This window comes from Chiloscyllium punctatum, chromosome 37 (genome assembly GCF_047496795.1).
Source record: "Chiloscyllium punctatum isolate Juve2018m chromosome 37, sChiPun1.3, whole genome shotgun sequence".
Classification (NCBI taxonomy): domain Eukaryota; kingdom Metazoa; phylum Chordata; class Chondrichthyes; order Orectolobiformes; family Hemiscylliidae; genus Chiloscyllium; species Chiloscyllium punctatum.
The window spans coordinates 26,629,323-26,652,820 of record NC_092775.1 but is presented as its reverse complement, the minus strand read 5'-3'; the positions used below and the strand labels follow the sequence as shown (position 1 = coordinate 26,652,820).

Sequence of the window (23,498 nt, the reverse complement as noted above, 5' to 3'; positions counted from 1 at the left end):
CATGCAGGTGACACTTGGAAACAGAATTCTCAAATATTAAAAATTCCTTCAGAGTTAAAAATTGTAACCTTACAAGTAATTTTAGATTGATGGCAAGAATTGTGATAAAATAGTTTTGGACTTCTGTCAAGGGAATTATCTCATATTCTGATGCTATGTAGTGCAATTTTAAAAATGTACCATGAAACAGCAATGAGTAAAGCTGTAGAAATTGCAATTTTCAAAGAAATATGCATGGAAGCAGAGAACACAGTCCCAAAAATGCTGTTAAACTGTGAATTCCAACTTAATAGATGTTCATTCTGATGAATTTATTTTACATAAATCAATGCATCTGATTACAAATAGGCAGCATTGTGGAAAGTGATTCCAAAATAGCACTTAAAACAAAACTGTAAGTTCAATTGAAAAAATTGAATTTAATTTATTTAGCCAAGTGAAACTAGTGGCACTGAATGCAAGGTATTTATCAACACTACAGAGAAGTGTCAAGAAAACAAATTGGGAAAATACCAAACTTAAGCTACTCTAACTTGTTTTTTGATTGGTGGAGTCACAATAACTTGCCTACATTTGATCAGGACATCAGCATATCTTCCAAGTGCTTTACTGAAGAGAAAAGGACATTGAAAATTTCTGAAGTAATTAAGTTGTCAAGAGAAGTAGCAAGACAAGAAGTTTAGGAGAGTTCCATCGAACAGAGCTAGCTCTGATGCCAGTGGTGACCAAGTGGAATCAAAGTCAAAACAACAAAGGCTTTACCGTTAACATCCATGGCATAATAAATTTAAATGACACTGATTTTGGACATAAGTCTGATTTTTAAGTCTGTATACATTCTTTATTATATGTTTAAAGAGGTCATGTAATCTGCCTAAATTTGGATTGTCTTGAGGGAATGTTGAATTTTTGTTAGATGGCCACTAATGAAATGTGTCAAAAGAGAAGGAGGCATTCAAGATGGAAATAGCAAGAATATGGTGTGCGATTTAGCTATTGTTAGTCGTGTGCTGTGCCGTAAATATCAATGCCTTTTGGCACACCACGATTCAGCTTGTTCATTGGTCCATAGGATCACGAACACCACCCCCACCATCTGAAATGCAACATCACCCAGACTGAAGCCTATCCTAACGCCACACACACACACACAGACTTGAGCTTATCCCATCCGATGCAGACTGGAGTGTACTCCACCCCCCCAAACACAGACAGGAGTGTACCCCACCCGTATAACCAGACTGAGTGGAGAACAGAATGGCCTCTATCTCACCCTCCCCACACCCAAACCCCACTCCTTCCAATCTGACTGCAGCACCCATGAGGGGCAGGTATAGATTGACTGCAGCACAACACAGCCCTAGCCCTGACTAACTGCAATATCCTCTTCCCTGACTTATCCTGCTTCACCTGGACTGCCTTCATGGCTCCATGTTGTTCGGCCAGATGAAGCCTTATTCATTCAGTAAGCTAAAACCTGCTATTCAGCTGTAAGTACCTTCCTGCTTACAATGTGCACAAAGGCATTGAGTCACAAATTGCCTCTCATCTGCCATGTGTGCAAACGCCTGGTCCCTGCAGCCATTACCTGTCCTCCTGTTTGTTGTGAATAATTTGGGCTGAGAGAGAACTCAGGATGATGGGTTGTTCTTTTTTGTTTGGATGCATTAACTTCACTGGAGAAACAACCGCCCAGGTGACTGTAAGCATAATTTAAATACTGATCCTGATGAAGGTACACAATTCCTCGGGTCCCTGCAGCATCAAGTTTCTCAATTAGGTACAAGTTATTTGGAAGGTGAGTTAATTCTAGTGAATCGTCTAGGTACAAAGACTTAAATTCATTCAGGTAGGTTTCTCATCACCTAGTAGTAACATACTTGGCCACCACCTGAAAGAGGAGAACCCGAAGGGTTTTCGTGACTCTGAGAATAACATAATAACATGGTTCTCAGTGAGGCATCATATTTTAATGACATTAGGACATGTGATTTTCTAGTGTAAAAGGTGTCATCTTACTCTCTGTCAGTCAGCAAGTTGATCTGAGTCAGTCAATCTGATGAGTCTGAATAGGCCTGTGCAACCATTCTATCTGTACATGTTGTAAAGGTAAGCACAGTACTCAGTCAATTTGGAACATTGTTAATAAAGTTTAAGAAGTCTGACTCAACAAAAACCCAGCCTCTGTGTTCTATGTTACAGATGATAACACATAGACAAACACATTGCATCAGTGAGAACTTGACTTTTAGCCTCTCACCCAACTAGGTTCACCCACCTGCCATTCCTCTTGTTATTGGCATGACCGGAAAACCCTGGCCAAAGTGTGTTATCATCTTCCACACAGGATCATCATTCATTATTGCCATTCAATATCAAAAGTCGCCACTATTAGCAATATCTTGATGCAAAAACGATTGCTCAAGTGATAAACTTCATGATGATAGTGAATTGAGACAGTTAGCTGATTCCAAATTTTCACCAAATTGTCTTCAAAGGAAGTACAGATTGGGAGAAAAACAAAAGGAACATGCTTCCACAGTGCTGTGGAGCAAAGCTTTCAACTACTGTTTAAGGGGCAGGTCTCCCGAATATGTCATCACAACAGTCTTAAATCAAGGACATACACTCAAGTCTGTTAATCAACATTAGTCTCATGATAGTGATCCATAACATTTTTGTATGACATCCTTGTCAACTATTTTATTAGGGCTGCTAACGTGTCTAAAGTAAATAGGATAATGCTGCTGTTAAAATAACAGGTTGGATTGTCTTTTGACTACATTCAGCATTCCTCCTTGACAACACAACAGTCATTTCTATCTGATCTTCTTCTTTACAGTTATATATTTAGGGAGCTAATGATAAATGAATTCAATTGTATTTCATTTCTTCTCTGATTTTGCATCTTGGGGAAATGTCACAGAACAGGAACTGTACATACGTAATTTCTACATGTTGTAAAATACAACTTATAGTCACGTGACAATAAAAAGCCCGCAAATGCAGGGAATATGAAGTATAGCTAAATTGCCTATCATGTCCAAGGATGTGTAGGTTGGGTTGATTAGCCATGCAAAATGCAGGGTTACAGGGAGAGGATGGGGGGTGGGGGCAGGGTGTGTGTCTGGTTGAGACGCTCTTCAGAGAGTCACTGTGGACTTGTTGGGCAAACGGCCTGTTTCCACACTGTAGGGATTCTATGAATCTATAGACTTGAAGGGACCAATATTGACTTTGAGGTGGGCAGTGGCTGAGTTTGAGTTCAATAAGGCAACATTTGGTGCCACCGGAACTTTGGGGTGAATTTGCACATGTGCACAGTTCCAGGCCCTATGTTATGTGCAAAAGTCCACCCTGTATATGTGCCCAGAAACAACGCAGGCTTGAAATGGGAATTGAACAAACCTGAAGGGGACAGAAGTGTCTCCCTTGAGCATACTGCACATGGTTCTTTGTGTCAGCAAATGTAGCCTTTGAGTAATGTGACAATGAGTTGCATTTGCTGAGCTAGTGCCAATAGGCAGTTCACCAGAGTGAGAAAGAGATTTCAAGTTAACTTGGGAGAGAAAAAATCATGGAAAGTATTGTTGGATTGGGTGTGTGGGGTGGCATGGCCATGTCAATAGCAATCCAGCAGACCTTTGTGGCAAGCGTAGGAGAATTCATGTTCCTTTCTGCTTCCTACAATTATGCACATATATCTGCTTCCAGAATGTCCTGCATTTGTCCTTTTAAAGGATGGTGGTTGGTCTCTCAATGTACCGCCTCAATATATAGAGTGTTTACAGTGCACGCTGTCCATTGATTAAAATTGTATTAGTATTTTTGAGATGACCATTGTCGCCTAACATGCATATTAAATACAGGATTCCACCCTACAAATGGTAAACTTTCTGACAAATGATTTCCATCGCAGGTCTTTAACATGCAACATAACAATCCTGTGAAATAATGTGCTGCACTTTCCTACATTAAAGGTGCAATATGAATACGTTTTCTCTTTCCAAATTCACAGCATCCAATATTAAAATGTAGCTACTAATAAAAATACTGTTCTACAGTATTTCATTACTACGTTGTAATAACCCCAGACATTAATCCAATCAGATTATCTAAACAGTAATAAACGTATACCTTGATAACAGTATTTGACAAATTGTCGCTTATTAGCTCAATTTCCTTGTCATTAACCATGCAAATATTGAAATCCCACATCAATTAGCATTTGTACTGTTACAGTGAACAATCTTATCAGTTAACACAGCAGTAAATGTTCAAAAGAAAGGTGTTATACAAGAAATCATGCATCTAAATATTATAAATTTACAAGCTGACATATTTAATGACTAATTATTCATGAAAGTCATTTATTATTGAGAAAATAAATCTTTAACCTGCTGATAGGTTTCAGTCACCATTTTCTGCCACTACAATATTGCTCATTTTTGGAACACACCCCTAATTGTTTATAAGAAGGTGATGTTGAGATTTCTCCCTGGGTGACTTACAGCCATGTGGTGAAAATACACCTACAGTGCTGTTTATATAAGTGGTTCCAATATTTTAATCATTGAAAAAGCCTTGACAAATTGAGATAGTACGTCATGTGAAAAGTACAGACTATGGCTACACGATATTAAGTGATGGAGTGAGTGGACTTTGTGGTTAATGAATGGATTCAGACCTCACTAAGCTTACAGTATTGTCTTTATGGGTCCCGTTACATAACACACTCTATTTTTGACTTCGCTCCATAGAGGAGCCTCACCCATCAAAGTGCAGACTAGAAATTTAGCTAAATGAATCATAGAATCCCTACAGTGTGGAAACAGGCCATTTGGCACAAGTCCACATGAACCCTCCGAAGAGTATCCCACCCAGACCTATTTCCCCAACATATTATTCAACATTTTCCCCTGAATGATGCACCGAGCCTACATATCCTGAACATTATGGACAATTTAGCATGGCCAATTCACCTAACCTGCACATGTTTGGACTGTGGGAAAAAATGGGAGCAACGGGACGAAACCCACGCAGGCATGGGGACAATGTGCAAACTCCACACAGATAGTCACCCGAGGATGGAATCGAACCTGGGTCCCTGCTGCTGTGAAGCAGCAGTGATAATCACTGAGTCACTGTCCTGTCCATTACCACTGAACCACCGTGCAGCCTGTCACAAAGCTAATCCTTTTTTAAACAAATAGCAAGTATGCTCTGTCCTTGATTTTTTTCAGAGGGGTAATAAACAAGACCGGGCTTTGATCAGACTGGTTTGGTACACAGATGAAAAGGATTTTGAGAGGCCTTTTGTTTATATGTAAACAGATTAGACTTCAGGTCAAAGTGGTTATGTTTTAGAAGTGACCTGTAGAATGAAAGGGGAGTGATCAGCTCTTTAGCTGAGCTGAACAGTTTAGTTCAGAACTGGTTGGGAGTTCAACAGTGAGTTGTGTGGAAACTCTCTCTCTCTCTCTTTCTGCCCTTTTAACTTCAATCTGTAAGCATCTGACCCTTTTTTGTGCTGTGTTTTAAAAGGGGTTTACTTATTGAGATTGTTGTGTATATTTAAAACAGCATATTTAAGTCTAGTTTAGATAGACTGAGTTCTGCATGGGTTCTTTATTCTGTTCTTCGTGTTTCATTGCGTAATTTTGTGAATACATTTTTTTGTCTGTTTTAAACCTTATAGTCAGCCTGGCTAACTTCCTCCAGATAATTTGCACTGTACACTAACCAAAACAATTTGCAAAGTTATTTTCTGGGGCTGCGTGCTTGAGAATATTTTGAGTGGTCTGCCTAGTCCATAACAGACTGGGGGCTCGTCCGGGATTTTAAACAGCGAGCAACAGGTGCTAACGTTTTTATTTTGGGTGTTGGTTTGGTTAGGTAGAAAAAGCTTGGGATAGTAATGGCTCTTTTAGTCACCAAATATTTTCTGGATGTGGATGTGGTGACTTGGGAAGGTTTGCAAAAGGTGAATAAGACCAAGCTGCAGGAATTAGCAGACCACCTGTGATTGGATCTGCCTGCTTCTGTGAGGAAAGGAGATATAATTACAGCAGCAGCTCAGCATTTAAACTTGCTGGATAAACCATTAAAATCTATAGAGATGGCATGAATTCAATTGCAAATGAAGCAGCTTGAGTTAGAGGTGAAAGATAAAGAAGGGTAGCAGAAATGAGATAGTTTGAGGTATGATTGGAAGCAGAAGAAAGGGAAAAAGTGTTAGCAGCAGAAGAGAGGGGAAAAAGAGAGAGCAGAGAAAGAAAAAGAGAGAGCAATTGAACTTCAAAAACTGACACTTAAAAAGGAAAGTCAGCTTTAAAGGCTGGAAATAAAGGCTGAAGGTAACTTTAGTGAGTAAAAGGGAGTGAGGATGATCAAGCCCCTGGTCATCAGAAGTCAAGTGAGAAACTGTTAAATATGTTCAAGCATTGCCTAAATTTGATGAGAAAGATGTGGAAGACTTTTCATTGCATTTGAAACGTTGGCTAAACAAATTCAGTGACCAGTGGCAAAGTGGGTTTTGTTGATCCAAACGAAACTTGTAGTGAGGGTTAGTGAGGTATTCGCATCCCTATCAGAGGAGGTATCTGGCGAGTATGAGGAGGTGAATAAAGCCATTTTAAGTGCATATGAGCTTGCATTAGAAGCCTATAGACAACATCTCAGGAATCTAATGAGGGACCCTGGTCAAATCAATATTGAGTTTGAAGGGATCAAACAGAGTAATTTTAATAGATGGATAAGAGCTGTAAAAATCAAGCAAACCTATGATGCCCTTACAGAGGTCATTATTTGGGAGGAATTCAAAAATTCACTGCCTGACATTGTGCAAACTCATGTGGAAGAGCAGAGAGTTAAAACAGCAAGGTTAGCAGCTGAAGCGGCTGATGATTATGAGCTGGTCCATAAAACTCAGTTAGGCTTCCAGAATCAATTTTAGTCCATGAGGGATAGAATTTGAGGCCAAGAGAAATTCTCATGTGGAAAGGTAAAGGTAGATCACAGTGAAGATCATGAGGATAATTTACCACAGGTTAAAAAAGAAACCCTTGAGGGGGACAAAGAAGTTAAAATGCTCTGGTGCTTTCATTGTAATAAAGTGGGCCACAAAAAATAACAGTGTTGGTGGCTAGGAGAAAGACAGATGTAGGAAAACTAGGTAAGCCTGGAAGTTTTGTTGGACCAGTAACAGAGCAGAAGGGAAGTTAGACAACTGCCTCAGAATGTACAAAATGATTGGAGATTGATTAACGAGGAAGTGCCAGATCTTCTCAAAAAAATATACAGACAAGGGTAAAGTTTACTCATGTAAGACAGGAGCAGTAGGTAAGGAGGTTACAATTTTAAGGGACACAGGATAGTCTCAGTCTGCAATGCTGAAGGATGAGGAGATATGTCCTCCTGAGGGACTGTTGCCAGAAAAGTTACTAGTTACAAGAATTCATGGTGAGTCAAAAAGTGGTCAATAATGTAAAGTGAGGTTAGAGAGTCCAGAGAAGGGTGGAGAATTTGTGGTAGGAGTACTGGACAAACTCTCAGCTCCAGGAATACAATTTTTCCCTGAAAATGATATAGCTGATTCATTGGTAGTTGAAAGGCCAGTGGAGATTTAGGCAACCGAAGACATGAAGAATGCTTATCCAGGACTTTTTCCTGATTGTGTGATCACAAGATCACAGAAGCACAAGTTGTAGCAGGAGAGATCAAAAGGCACAGATAACAAAACTACACAGTGTTATCCAAAACTTCTTCGATCAGATAAGTGGAACAAAGAAGGAGCAAATAGGTAAACAGACAAGCATCTTTAACTCTGCTAAGCTGATTGAATTACATTAGAAAGATGAGAACTTAAAACAGTTATATTAAAGGGCGTTTACGGAGAAGGATAGTGAATGCCCTTTGTCTGTTATTACTTAATAAATGATGTCCTAATGAGGAAATGGAGACCATCACACATACAAGCAGATGAGAAGTGGGCAGAGATTCTTCAAATTGTTTTGCCAGTAGGGTATAGAAAGGAGGTGCTGTGAGTGGCACATGAGCTACCACCTGGAGGGCATTTAGGGGTGAGGACAACACAGGCTAAAATACAAAGACATTTTTACTGGCCTAAAAGTTGGCACATAGTCTAAATGGGTGGTCTCTGAATTCTGACTTATTAATTTCTCCTTAATCAGTTTTAATGGTCCCTTTTACTTCATGCCCCAAAATTAATTCAAATGGACTGAATTTGGTCGATTCATTGAGTGCATCTTTGATCGCAAAAATTCCAAATGGAATTCCCTTATTCCATTCAACTGGATAATCCTGACTATAAGCCCACAACATGGCCTTTAATGTTTGATGCCATCTCTTCACGCTCCCTGCGATTCTGGATGGTATGCAATAGATTTGAATTGCTTTATTTCCAAGTTATCCAGAACCCCCTTGAAAGTTTGGATGTGAAGTTTGATCTTCAATCTGATGAATCTGGCCTGGACTATACAAGGATGTAGTTGAATTTTGCAAGATATCTCATACAGGTCAGCTAATTGGATAACCACAGGCACCTTTTATAACTGTTCCAGCATTTGAGGAAACTTTCACAGGAGTCTTGATTGATTGTGTAGGTCCACCAACCTCAACCAAAAAATGGATGTGTCGACTAAATTTTCAGAGGCAATGCCATGATGCAACATCACAGTTAAAAGGGTTGTGGAAGAATTACTTAACTTTTTTTACTAGATACAGACTGCCAATAGAGATTCATCAGATTGAAGATCAAACTTCACATCCAAACTTTCAAGGGGGTTCTGGATAACTTGGAAATAAAGCAATTCAAATCTATTGCATACCATCCAGAATCGCAGGGAGCGTGAAGAGATGGCATCAAACATTAAAGGCCATGTTGTGGGCTTATAGTCAGGATTATCCAGTTGAATGGAATAAGGGAATTCCATTTGGAATTTTTGCGATCAAAGATGCACTCAATGAATCGACCAAATTCAGTCCATTTGAATTAATTTTGGGGCATGAAGTAAAAGGGACCATTAAAACTGATTAAGGAGAAATTAATAAGTCAGAATTCAGAGACCACCCATTTAGACTATGTGCCAACTTTTAGGGAATCATTAAATAGAGCTGGAGAGTTGGCTACACAGCATTTAAATGTATCACAGCATATAATGAAACAGGAAGCGGATAAGAAATCACAAGTTTGCAATTTTGCAATTGGGAATAAAGTAATAGAGTCATAGAGAGGAACAACAGAGAAACAGACCCTTCAGTCCAACCCATCCATGCCGACCGGATATCCCAACTTAATTTAGTCCCACCTGCCAGCACCCGGCCCATATCCCTCCAAACCCTCCCTATTCATATACCAATCCAGATGCCTTTTAAACGTTGCAATTGTACCAGCCTCCACCACTTCCTCTGGCAGCTCATTCTATACATGTACCACCCTCTGCAAGAAAAAAGTTGCCTACTAGGTCTCTTTTGTATCTTTTCCCCTCTAGTTCTGGACTCCCCGACCCCAGGGAAAAGACTTTGTCTATTTCTCCTAACCATGCCCCTCATAATTTTATAAACCTCTATAAGGTCACCCCTCAGCCTCTGACTTTCCAGGGAAAATAGCCTCAGCCTGTTCAGCCTCTCCCTATAGTTCAAATCCTCCAACCCTGGCAACATCCTTGTAAATCTTTTCTGAACCCTTTCAAGTTTCACAACATCTTTCCGATAGGAAGGAGACCAGAATTGCACACAATATTCTAACAGTGGGCTAATCAATGTCCTGTACAGCCACAACATGACCTTCCAACTCCTGTACTCAGTACTCTGACCAATAAAAGAAAGCATACCAAATGCCTTCTTCACTATCCTATCTACCTGCGACTCCAGTTTCAAGGAGGTATGAAGGCATCGGTGTTACTTCTCGGAACAGGTGAGGCTTTAAAAGCCAGGTTTAAGTGGACCTTATCAAACTGAGAGGAAATTGAGTGATGTGAACTGCTTGATAAGGATTCCAGACAGGAAGACATCTCACATCTCATGTGAATATGCTCAAAAGCTGTTTTGATAGGGAAGGAAAGCAACAGAAGAAGGTGTTAATGATTACAGCACAGAAGGAAGAACCAGGTTCAGAGGATTTTGAATTGGACATTCCTCAAATCAACTTGAACAATGAGGAAGTTGTCAAAAATTGGGATGAATTATTGAGTAATCTTTCACAAGAAAATCAAAATGACCTGAAAGAGTTATTGCTATCACATGGGGAGATATGCGAAAATAAACTGGGAAGTACTAACCTAATTGTGCATGATGTAGATATAGAAGATGATGTTCAGATTAAGCAACATCCTTATCGGCATAGCCCTCTAAAGTTGGTACATGCTCAGAAGGAGATTGACCACATGTTCGAGATGACTGGAGCTCACCCATAGTCATGGTGTCAAAGGCAGATGGTACCCAACGGATATGAGTGCACTATCACAAAGTCAATGACGTTACAAAGACTGATGCAAATCTAATTCTACGGTTGGAGGACTGTGTCAAAAAAGTAGGACAAGCAACTGACATTTCTATGTTGGACTTGCTCAGAGGCTGCTGGCAAGTCCCTCTGTCAGAGAGAGCAAAGCCAATTTCGGCTTTCCTAACACCCAATGTGATCTATATGGACTTCAGTAAGGCATTCAACAAGGTTCCCCATGGGAGACTGATTAGCAAGCTTAGATCTCATGGAATACAGGGAGAACTAGCCATTTGGATACAGAACTGGCTCAAAGGTAGAAGACAGAGGGTGCTGCTGGAGGGTTGTTTTTCAGACTGGAGGCTTGTGACCAGTGGAGTGCCATAAGGATCGGTGCTGGGCCCTCTACCTTTTGTCATTTACATAAATGATTTGGATGCGAGCATAAAAGGTACAGTTAGTAAGTTTGCAGATGACACCAAAATTCGAGGTGTAGTGGACAGCGAAGAGGGTTACCTCAGATTACAACAGGACCTGGACCAGATGGGCCAATGTGCTGAGAGATTGCAGACGGAGTTTAATTCAGATAAATGTGAGGTGCTGCATTTTGGGAAAGCAAATCGTAGCAGGACTTATACACTTAATGGTAAGGTCCTAGGGACTGTTGCTGAATAAAGAGACCTTGGAGTGCGGGTTCATAGCTCCTTGAAAGTGGAGTCATAGATAGATAGGATAGTGAAGAAGATGTTTGGTATGCTTTCCTTTATTGGTCAGAGTATTGAGTACAGGAATTGGGAGGTCATGTTACGGCTGTACAGGACATTGGTTAGGCCACTATTGGAATATTGTGTGCAATTCTGGTCTCCTTCCTATCGGAAAAAATGTTGTGTAACTTGAAAAGGTTCAGAAAAGATATACAAGGATGTTGGAGGATCTGAGCTACAGGGAGAGGCTGAACAGGCTGGGGCTGTTTTACCTGGCGCGTCAGAGGCTGAGGGGTGACTTTATAGAGGTTTACAAACTTATGAGGGGCATAGATAGGATAAATAGACAAAGTCTTTTCCCTGGAGTCAGGGAGTCCAGAACTAGAGGGCATAGGTTTAGGGTGAGAGGGGAAAGATATAAAAGAGACCTAAGGGGCAACTTTTTCACGCACAGGGTGGTACCTGTATGGAATGAGCTGCCAGAGGATGTGGTGGAGGCTGGTACAATTGCAGCATTTAAGAGGCATTTGGATGGGTATATGAATAGGAAGAGTTTGGAGGGATATGGGCCAGGTGCTGATGGTGTTACAGTTAAATAAAGGTAATTATGAGGGCATGAGAGAGGAACTGACAAAAATAGACTGGAAGCAGAGGCTTGCAGGGAAGACAGTAGAGCAAAAATGGCAGGAGTTTGTGGGTATAATTGAGGACACTGTACAGAGGTTCATCCCCAAGAAAAGAAAGATTATCCAGGGAGGGATTAGACAGCCATGGCTGACAAAGAAAGTCAGGAAATGTATTAAAGAAAAAGAGAGATTCTATAAAGTGGCCAAGAGCAGTGGGAAATCAGAAGATTGGAAAGGCTACAAAAACAAACAGAGGATAACAAAGAGAGTAATAAGAAAGGAGAGGATCAAATATGAAGGTAGGCTAGCCAGTAATATTAGAAATGATAGTAAAAGTTTCTTTCAATACATAAGAAACAAACGACAGACAAAAGTAGACATTGGGCCACTTCAAACTGATGCTGGAAGCCTAGTGATGGGAGATAAGGAAATGGCAGAAGAACGTAACAAGTACTTTGCGTCAGTTTTCACAGTGGAAGACATGAGTAATATCCCAACAATTAAAGGGAGTCAGGAGGCTGAGTTGAGTATGGTTGTCATTACAAAAGAGATAGTGCTAGAAAAGCTAAAAAGTCTTAAAATTGAGAAATCTCCTGGCCCTGATGGGATACATCCTAGAGTTCTGAGAGATGTGGCTGAGGAAATAGCGGAGGCATTGGTTGAGATCTTTCAAGAGTCACTGGAGTCACGGAAAGTCCCGGATGATTGGAAGATCGCGGTTGTAACCCCATTGTTCAAGAAAGGATCAAGACAAAAGATGGAAAATTATAGGCCAATTATCCTAACCTCGGTTGTTGGTAAAATTCTAGAATCCATCATTAAGGATGAGGTTTCTAAATTCTTAGAAGAGCAGAGTCTGATTAGAACAAGTCAACATGGATTTACTAAGGGGAGGTCATGCCTAACAAACCTGTTGGTATTCTTTGAAGACGTGACAAGTAGGTTAGACCGGGGAAACTCAGTTGATGTGGTCTATCTAGACTTCCAAAAGGCCTTTGATAAGGTGCCACACGGGAGACTGCTGAGCAAGGTGAGGGCCCATGGTGTTCGAGGTGAGCTACTGGGATGGATTGAGGATTGGCTGTCTGACAGAAGGCAGAGAGTTGGGATAAAAGGTTCTTTTTCAGAATGGCAGCCGGTGACGAGCGGTGTCCCACAGGATTCAGTGTTGGGGCCACAGCTGTTCGCATTATATATTAATGATCTGGATGAAGGGACTGGGGAAATTCTAGCAAAGTTTGCAGATGATATGAAGTTAGGTGGACAGGCAGGTAGTACTGAGGAAGTGGGGAGGCTGCAGAAGGATCTAGACAGTTTGGGAGAGTGGTCCAGGAAATGGCTGATGGAATTCAACGTGAACAAATGAGAGGTCTTGCACTTTGGAAAAAAGAATAAAAGCACAGACTACTTTCTAAATGGTGAGAAAATTTGTAAAGCCAAAGTACAAAGGGATTTGGGAGTGCTAGTCGAGGATTCTCTAAAGGTCAACATGCACGTTGGGTCTGTGATTGAGAAAGCGAATGCAATGTTGTCACTTATCTCAAGAGGGTTGGAATATAAAAGCACCATTGTGCTACTGAGACTTTATAAAGCTCTGGTTAGGCCCCATTTGGAGTACTGTGTCCAGTTTTGGTCCCCACACCTCAGGAAGGACATACTGGCACTGGAACGTGTCCAGCAGAGATTCACACGGATGATCCATGGAATGGTAGGTCTAACATATGAGGAACGGCTGAGGATCCTGGGATTGTATTCATTGGAGTTTAGAAGATTAAGAGGAGATCTAAGAGAAACTTACAAGATAATACATGGCTAGGAAATTGCTAGGAAATTGTTTCTGTTAGGTGAGGAGACTAGGACTCATGGACACAGCCTTAGAATTAGAGGGGGTTAATTCAGAACAGAAATGCGGAGACATTTCTTCAGCCAGAGAGTGGTGGGCCTGTGGAATTCATTGCCGAAGAGTGCAGTGGAGGCCAGGACACTAGATGTCTTCAAGGCAGAGATTGATAGATTCTTGTTGTCTCGGGGAATTAAGGGCTACGGGGAGAATGCGGGTAAGTGGAGTTGAAGTGCCCATCAGCCACGATTGAATGGCGGAGTGGACTCGATGGGCCGAATGGCCTTACTTCCACTCCTATGTCTTATGGTCTTATGGTCTTACGGTCTTTTTTCTCTAAAAGCTCTTCCTTGGCTCAAGTCTGTCCTTGATTTTTTTCAGACGGGTAATAAACCAGGCTGGGGTCCAATCAGACTGGTTTGGTACACAGATGAAAAGGATTTTGAGAGGCCTTTTGTTTATATGTAAACAGATGAGACTTCCAGTCAAAGTGGTCATGTTTTAGAAGTGACCTGTAGAATGAAAGGGGAGTGATCAACTCTCTAGCTGAGCTGAGCAGTTTAGTTCAGTTTAGAACTAGTTGGGAGTCCAACAGTGGGTTGTGTGGAAACTCTCTCTCTCTCTTTCTGCCCTTTTAACATCCAACCTGTAAGCATCTGACCCTTTTTTTGTACTGTGTTTTAAAGGGGGTTTGCTTATTGGGACTGTTGTGTAAATTTGGAACAGCTTCCTTAAATCTAGTTTCGATAGACTGCGTTCTGTCAGGGTTCTTTATTCTGCTCTTCGTGTTTCATTGTGTAATTTTGTGAATATATTTTTTTTTGTCTGTTTTAAACCTGGTAGTCAACCTCGCTAACTTAATCCAGGTAATTTTCACTGTACACTTACCGAAACAAATTGCAAAGTTACGGTCTAAGCTGCCTGCTTTAGAATGTTTTGAGTGGTCTGGCCTAGTCTGTAACATGTCTACCTGAGCCACCATGCCACCTATATGTGATTTCCCAATCATTTAAATTAATGGTCAGAAAATAGTACACAACATATGCTTAGATTTCTGGTATGCATTTCCAATGGCTAGAAGCCTATTGGTAAGTTGTTATTTCTGAAATAACTAATTACTTTTGTGGATGAGGCTGACCCTGGAGACCCAAGTCTGAAAATTACGTTTGTAAATTTTAAATGCGTTTTCCCATTAATTTGCATATATTTTCAGCAGCTGATACTAACAGATTTGAATGAGTTGATTTAGGATTCATCACTGATGATGAAATTACACTGAACACAACCTTTTGTAAATGTTCAGGCTCATCAAGTCTTAAACTGGAAAATCAGCAAAGAAGAAATAAATGAGACTTTTGAATGTTGTTGCTTGAACCTTGAAGATCCGTTTATCAGGGTTTGAGTGAAGCAAATGAGTTTGACTATTCCTGCATTGTACTATTTCCTGTTTTCCTAAAAAAAATTTCCATTTGCTGGAATACAATTTAAATCATTTCGGAATGTGAGCATAAATCTTGAGTTATTCAGAATGTTAATAGCTTCTAAGATGGTTGACAGAGAAAATTGATATTTGGGAAACTATCAAGCAATTTTAGCATATATAAATCACGTTTTCAAAAGAAAAACCAGAGTTCATCGAAGAGTTAGTCTTTTGCTATGGAACTTAGAATAAGAGCTGCCCCACCGAAATACTTGTGGCTGGTGGGATTGACTATTTGCATCATTTAATGTCCCACGCATGGATATAACTCCCTTTCCTTCTTTAATCTGTATAATTGTGGTTCCACAAGACATGGTCTGAATTAAAACCTGAGCACTTTCTTCTTCTGAAAATATATCCACTAGATCGAGTCAGTTGGTGGAATAGCAAACTTAAATATTAAGAAAGAAGGCAAAAACTTCAATCAGGGCCTGACCGTCCACTTTCTCCTAATAAAACTGTATGCTCTGGAATCTTCTCCTTTTGGCCAATCTATGAAACTTTATTGAAAGGGAAACTGAAATGCTGCATATCTTCTGACAGACCATAATGTTTCTAATTGACAAGAAATCAGAGTTATTCAAGGATGGTCTCATGTCATCTACCACATGACATGCCACTACTTCTGCTTGGGGAATATGTAACTAATCAGTTGTCTTGATAGGCATATATATGCTAATCTTGTGTCTTAAAGAGAACTTCCAGTATTAAAGGGGTTGGTGTGTTGACATCATGTAGTCTTATCACTTTCACTTTATTTTATTGCTGATCAATTTTTAATTTTTAAATTTTTGCAATTCATTTTGAGAGGGAGGAAGAAATTTTGATATTAAGAAAAGCTAACCTACTGAAAACATTGCCTGAATGCTTCATGAGAGTGATAGTCTTTTTATATGTTGAGTGTTGAAAGCTGAGATGTCTAGAATTCATGCCTGAGTGAAAGCTCCTTATTTTTGTATATTAACCTATTTTGTGTCTGGAATAAAACTCTCAGATGCATCACATGCTCAATTTCATGGTGACAGACTGTCAAAAATCACCCCTTTTCTTTCATGATGAATTTCCTAGCTTACCCATAAAAAGTGTGCAAATGCATGATAGTAGTGGCTGTTTAATTTTAATGTCCGTGAAATGTATTTAACTATCTTCATGTTAGAAGTCATGTTGATGCAATTGCACTGTTGTAGTTGAATATGCCTATGCATCTTCCATCAACGACATCCACAGCAGTGATATGAAGGAATTTTGTATGAAAATAAGAGTCTCCATATTCTTCAATAGCTTGGGTACGTATGCGACAGTAGAAATACAGGCATTTTGCTGTTTTTGTGCTTAAAGAAATGTGGAAGTGTGTGTATAAGACACCATCACTCCTTTTTTGGCCAAAATGAACTTGACTACGGAACTGCAGAAGAGCAATTGGTTTTAAGGTTCCTATTCCACCTCTGACCAAGAATACTAGTTAGCTATTTTTCTGTGGAGAATACAAGTACATTTCCAGTCTGTTACTGGAGAGATAAATAGTAAACACATCATTGTAGGTCACTGCTGCAGCTTCATACTTGCCAAAAGTAATTGTAGTTACCCATTCACAGAAAGAATATGCACAACAGGTTCCAAATTTTCAAATAGGCTTATTTGGCATCCATTCAGGACATCTGATTATCAGTCGGCTGCTCCTGCATATTCACAGCAGCATTTTTATTTATTTTAAAATACAATGGTGTAATAAATACAGTCAATACAAACAATTGGAAGGTTTGAGCTAAAGGTGTAGGAGTCGGTGTGATCTTCTAAACAGTATGAGATAGAATTGACTTTGGGTTGTTCCACATTTGAAAAGTTGGTTTTGCAATATTCAGCTGGATTATCAGGCCAATATGTATTAGTCTTAAATCAAAGTAGCATATTCTGCAAAGTTCTAACTTTTCTACAACTGTTTATTATAAGATATAATTCCTGTAGATCTGTTCAAAGTATAAATTTGACAATTTTAAAAGAACATCTATAAATGCCAAAAATGCAGTTGTTCAAATGGTTGGATGATTCATAGTTTCTAATGTTAAACTAAATGATTTCAAAATTTGGATTAAGTTCAGTGCAAGATAGTATCTCTGACATGACAGTGTTTTAACAAAATATTAAAGTTAAATTGCTTGAAAGAGCATTCTTAAATTCTGTTAGCTATCCCTATCAATCTCTTTCTCTCTTTCTTCTTTGGCCACATATAACCTTGCCTATTGAAGCTGCAGAAGAAGCAATTGGTTTTAACCTTTATTTCTTTAAAGTTACATCATTCATCCTCCCCTGCAGCATTCATCATCTACCAAAACCTATGCCATATGTGAGCCGGTGTCAGATGCTTTAGTTAAAATACCTTTGGGTACCGAATGAAATGGGTGAATGTCCCATATTGGAGTACTACCTTAAATTCATGTTTCAAGGCTGCATAGATTTTCAGAATGAGACATCAAGATCACTTCTCCTTGTCCAAACAGATGTAAAAAATCCAGGGTACAATGTGAAGAAGAACAGGAAATTTTGCTGATATGTTGACAAGATTTCTTCATCAACCAACACCACAAATAATAACAGGGTGCTCATCTTAGTTGTAATTTGCAAACCAACTGCCTCATTTTCTACATAACAATTGTGATTCCTCTTCAAAAACAATTGTTTAGATGCTGGGCTCTTGCTACATTGTGATACAAATGCAACTTTTTTCTTAATTTGTTAAATGAAATTCAGAATAACATTTTAATTCTTCCATTAATCTTTCTGAACGCATTGTTAGCAAGTGCCTAACAAGCATAATTCCAGTGAAATCAAAACATCTCAATGTGGGAAGCTCAGAAAAAAAGTGTTTGAGAATTCCACAGGATCTGTGGCATAGAAACAATGTTATATTTAAAGATCTATAGATAGAATCTCCAGTTATTAGAGTCTAATACATTTCTGTGTATGTAAATAATGACAGTGACAATGCAGATCTCTATGGGACACCAATTCCCACCAGACTAAGGAAGATACCTCAAGTCCAACCATCTGTTTCCATTTTGTGGCCATCGTTCAGCAAATTCTATTAGATAACACATATGCTGAGTATTATAACCTACTTTGATATTCGCCCAATGCTATGAAAACCATTTCTACAAAACCAAGTGCTCCTTACAGTAGTCCAATGTTATGGTTTCCTTTCAATTTTTACCTGAAATCTTTGTAGTAATTCGGGTGGTAACTGGCAACCCAAATCCTTTCACCGTGCTTGCTCTTATTGTGAACGAATATGTTGTTCCTGGGTAAAGTCCGACAAACAAGTGGTGTGTCTCATTTCGTTGTTTGAACACTCTCCCCCTTTGGCTGGATAGTTCTACATTAGGGTCAAAGGAACCCGCAGCTTTGTAAGTTATCTAAAAGGAAATACAAGCAATTTTATCAACTGCTGTTTGCACAATAAAATTTCAATTATGGCCCATTTGCTATTTGGAGCACTGGCACCAAATCTGCTATTTCCATCCAGCCTCAGTATATACAAAGAAACTCAACTGCTAGTGAATGGGCCCATTACAGTTGCCATTCACATCAGCTGAAGTGACATGCAGACACTGAAAGACAGGGCCTATAATTTATTTAATAGTGAATTATCTTTATGTAAGCTTCTGTCTGAATTTATTCACCAACTGTAATTTCAAGTGAGCTGTCAAATTATTATAACTTCCATTTTCCTCTTATAACTTGCTTCTCTTCACATAGTAAAGGAATATGAACATGTTAATTTGTGAAAACATAGCGCAATTTGGCATTCTTCTTGACATACCTTCACATTCTAATTTCAACTTACTGAAAAATAACACAGTTCAGACACTGATTTACTCAAGAGGCTTACCACATCACCACACAAAGTTTCAACCATTATTTCATCAGATGTTAAAATGTTCTCACTGTAGAGGCAACTATACTGTATATAGAACGCAGTGTATCAAGATAACATTTTAGTAGGGATGTGCTGTCATTAATAAAATAATTCAGTGTATACATCTGAAAGTTAATGGAAAATATAATTATATTTTATAGTAATGACACATTGAAAATCCCTAAAAGCTGCACAAAAATATAAAGATAAGACTAAATATAAAGATTTGTACTTTCAGCATTAGATGCATAGAAATCCTCATACACTTACCAATAACAGGGTAGTAGTTTGTCCTTGCTATCTAAATTTATAGCTTCATTTCTTGTTGGCTTTCAAGCCTCAAGAAGCTAAATATTTATTTCGCTCTGACAAGATATCACTGCATAATTTCTGATATGGTTCTCAGCCAAAGAGCACATTATATTGAGCTGTAATGTTCTAGACAGTGCATTGAAAACTGCAACACAGCAAACAAATGCTTTCATTTGTCCATCAATATTTATGAAATAAGAAACATGAAACATAAAAGTACTATAATGAAAGTATAAATTATAATGTGACAAATTTCTATATGTGTGTAGTCTGGAAGTGTTCTTTTTCAAAAGAACACCGCTGGTATCAGTTGCTGGAAGTAAATGTCATACTCACTCTGTTGATTCTTGAAGTAAAATGTCATGGTGCAGATAAATTATAGGATATTTTACAAGGAATATATGTATGAAATATTACTCTGCAAAGAATAGCATTAGTTTCTTTGAAAACAAAGCCAGATTTAATATATTATTCCTTTCTATTTCTCACATTGCTCCCATCCAAATATGTTTTCACCTTTCACAAAAAATAAATTATTCATTGTAGTCTCTGGACCAACTATGAAATAAATAATCTAATTTTCCTAGTTTAGAATATAGATTCTCTGTGTCGAGACACAAAATTCTGCATTGTATGTTCTGAATTGGCTCTAAAGGTATCATGCAAAGTGAGCTTTGCCTTTTTCAGTTTTCTAATAGACCATTTCCTAAGCAGAGAAAGTAAGGACTGCAGATGCTGGAGCTCAGAGTCAAGAGTGTAGTGCTGGAAAAGCACAGCAGGTCAGGCAGCATCGGAGGTGCAGAAGAATCGATGTTTCGGGCATAAGCCCTTCATCAGGGAATTGGATGAGACACCCTCAGAAATGATGTGGTTGTGGATGGTCTGGGAGATGATAGTTTGGTGATGGGAGGTGAGGTCATGATCCAGGGAGCAGTTGGAGGAAGTGTCTGCGAGTTGGCGCATGGCTTCAATGGTGTTGAGGTCGGTGTGCTACACTCCTACTGTGACCCCCTTGTCTGTGGGTTTGATGGTGTGGTTGGTGTTGGAGTGGAGGGATGCGTGTTGTAAGGGTGGGAGGTTGGAGTGGGTGAGGTGGTTGGACAGGTTGAGATGGTTGATGTCACGGTGGCAGTTTGAAGGGGAGAGGTCAAGGGCAGGTTACAGGTCAGCATGGGGTATCCAGGTGGATGGGGTGTGTCGGAATGGGTGCGAGAATGGGTCCTCGGTGGATGGGCGAGTGTCTTTGTTGAAAAAGTGGGCCTGGAGGCGGAGGTGGCAGAAGAAACGTTCAAGGTCGCAGCGTGTGTTGAACTCATTAATCTGGAACTATACAGGGATAAAGGTGAGGTCTTTACTGAGGACTAAATGTTCGTCCTCAGTGAGGGCAAGGTCTGGGGGAATGGTGAAAACATGGCAGGGATGGGAGCTAGAACTCGAGGTGGGGATGGAGACAGTTGCTTGAGTGGGGCGTGGTTAAAGGGTCAGGAGTGATGTCACCCCCATTGAAGTGACGCTTACAAAGGGGGCATAAGTGGTGCTTATGGCTGTGTTAATGGGGGCAGAAGTGACATCACGTGTGACGAGGGCAACATTACTGTTAGGTATTGGGTTGGTGATGTCACTAGCAGTGGAAATGGAATCAATGATAGGGCCTTCCAGCAGGGCTGAAGTGACTGCTGCAGTGGCAACTGCAGGGGTGGAAGTGATGTATAAGGCAGGTATTGTATCTGTGCTGGTGAATCTAGCGGCGTCAGTGGTGGTCGGGGCAGCGGTAGTCTTCTCGCCAGTCGTGGAGGTGGTTGGGTGGATGGTAATCTCGGAGGTGGTGTGGTCGGCAGTGGCTGCGCGTCGTGCGGCAGTGTCGGAGGCGGAAGTGACATCATCAATAGCCCCTGCGGTCGTGGAAGGAACGGCTGCATGGCTAATGGCGTCTCGGAGGTTCCAGAGGCCAGGAGAAGGTTCTGGAAGGTCCGAGAGAATCCATGTATGGAGAGAAGTGCATGAAAATTTGTTTTACTTACAATTCTTTTATGTCCGATGCAGTAGAGAAATACCGTTTGTTGAGCAAATGAATCCTGAGCATGTAGAAATATAGAGGTCTGCTGCAGGTCTAGGAAAGTGTGGCTCTCAGCTGGGGTAGGACTGACTGCAAGTAGAGTAGATGGCAGTGCATGGCTGGTAGCGTAGAGTGGAGGGTTTATGAAAAAGCTCATGATGAAGGGCTTATGCCTGAAACATCGATTCTCCTGCTCCAGGGGTGTTGCCTGACCTGTTGTGCTTTTCCAGCACTACACTCATTTCCTAATGGGCAAACATGCAGCAAAAAACTAAGGTCCATTATTTCCCACTCAGTTGCCAATTGCACTCAAGGAAATTTAAAACTGAAAGAACTACTGACACTGGAAATCAGAAACAAAAAACAGAAATTGCCTGTGGAGAGAACTCAGAGTTAACATTTTGGGACCAGTGACCCATGCTCAGAACTTTTCCAGCAAATTCTAACATCCATATTGTCACAAAGCTCGTCCTTTTTCTAAAAGCTGTTGCTTTTCTCAAGGATACTGTGGCTTTGATTTTATTCAGAGGGGTCATAAACCACTCAGGCTTTGAATTGACTGGTTTGGTACAGAGATAAAAGGGTCTTGAGAGGCATTTTTGTTTATATGGAAATGGATGAGACTTTTGGTCAAAGCTTTTATGTTTTAGAAGTGACCTATATAATGAAAGGGGAGTGGTCAGTCCTGAAAACTGAAGTTAAGTTCGAGTCAGTTCAGCAGTGGGCTATGTGGAAACAGGCAGCTAGACTTTCTCTCCTTCTGTGCTTCCAACTTTGACCTGCAGGCCTCTGTTTCATTCTTACTGTGTTTAAGGGGTTTGTTTATTGGGACTGTTGTGCACATTCACAACAGCATAATTAAGTCTATTCTGGATAGACTAAGTTCAGTAGGTATTCTATATTCTGTTCTTTCTGTTTCATTCTGTAATTTTGTGAATATATTTTTGTCTGTTTTAAAACCTGGTAGTCAACCTAGTAAACTTACTCCGGGTAATTTTTACTGTACACTTACCAAAACAAATTGCAAAGTTATGGTCTCAGCTGCCTGCTTAAGAATGTTTTGAGTGGTCTGGCCTAGTCCATAACAACATTAATTTTCAAAACTATGTACTCTATGAGTGTCAAAAACAGAAATTGTTGGAAAAGCTCAGCAGATCTGGCAGCATTTTTGGAGAGAAATCAGAGTTAATGTTTCAGGTCCAGTGACCCATCGTTAGAATTTTTCCAGCAATTTCTGTTTTTGACACTCAAAGAGTACATAATTTTAAAAATTAATATGGATGTTAGTTTGTGATGTCAACCTAACCACGCAGAAGTACAATCAAGGTTTTTATTCGAGGTTAGGTCTGAGTTGAATAGTTAGAGCAGACAAGAAGGAATTTTGCTTTGCAAATAAACTACTGTTCCTGACTTGAGGGAATATGACAGTGGGCGGCACGGTGGCACAGTGGTTAGCACTGCTGCCTCACAACACTGGAGACACGGGTTCAATTCCCACCTCAGGCAACTGACTGTGTGGAGTTTGCACGTTCTCCCCGTGTCTGTGTGGGTTTCCTCCGGGTGCTCCGGTTTCCTCCCACAGTCCAAAGATGTGCAGGTCAGGTGAATTGGCCATGCTAAATTGCCCATAGTGTTAGGTAAGGGGTAGATGTAGATGTAGGGGTATGGGTGGGTTACGCTTCGGCGGGGCGGTGTGGACTTGTTGGGCCGAAGGGCCTGTTTCCACACTGTAAGTAATCTAAACTGTATCGCTGAAGAGTGAAAATGTTACATTTCTCAGCACTATTCCTTTTCACCACAATAAACACAAAATTCAGAATGAAACACATGGATATATTCTTTATTGAAATTATTTTAAATAAATGAGTGTGAATAGGTTTTGATATATTGACTTATTGAGTGCAGCACAAGAAACTGAAAAATATGCATACAAAGTAAAACCTTAAGAGTTTTTTTTACTGAAATGAACATCATCAGCAAAAATGAATTGATATCAAGTCATTTTGTTCAAAAAAAGGATTGTCTGAACACTTAAGTACCCTCATTATTCCAATATCAATAAAGGATTCTGATTAAGCCATATTATGCAGATTTTGCACATGAAC

At 39.9% G+C, this 23,498-nt stretch overlaps 1 protein-coding gene across 6 annotated transcripts in view; it reads right to left on the bottom strand.

Annotated features, from left to right (window-relative positions):
- ptprt (protein tyrosine phosphatase receptor type T) overlaps positions 1-23,498 on the bottom strand; it is a 1,418,554-nt gene that overhangs the window by 493,411 nt on the left and 901,645 nt on the right. For all 6 annotated transcript variants that reach the window (XM_072556501.1, XM_072556497.1, XM_072556496.1 and 3 more), the window contains exon 10: positions 18,321-18,522. In XM_072556501.1, the coding sequence (XP_072412602.1) occupies positions 18,321-18,522 (202 nt within the window). The remainder of the gene's footprint in view (positions 1-18,320; positions 18,523-23,498) is intronic.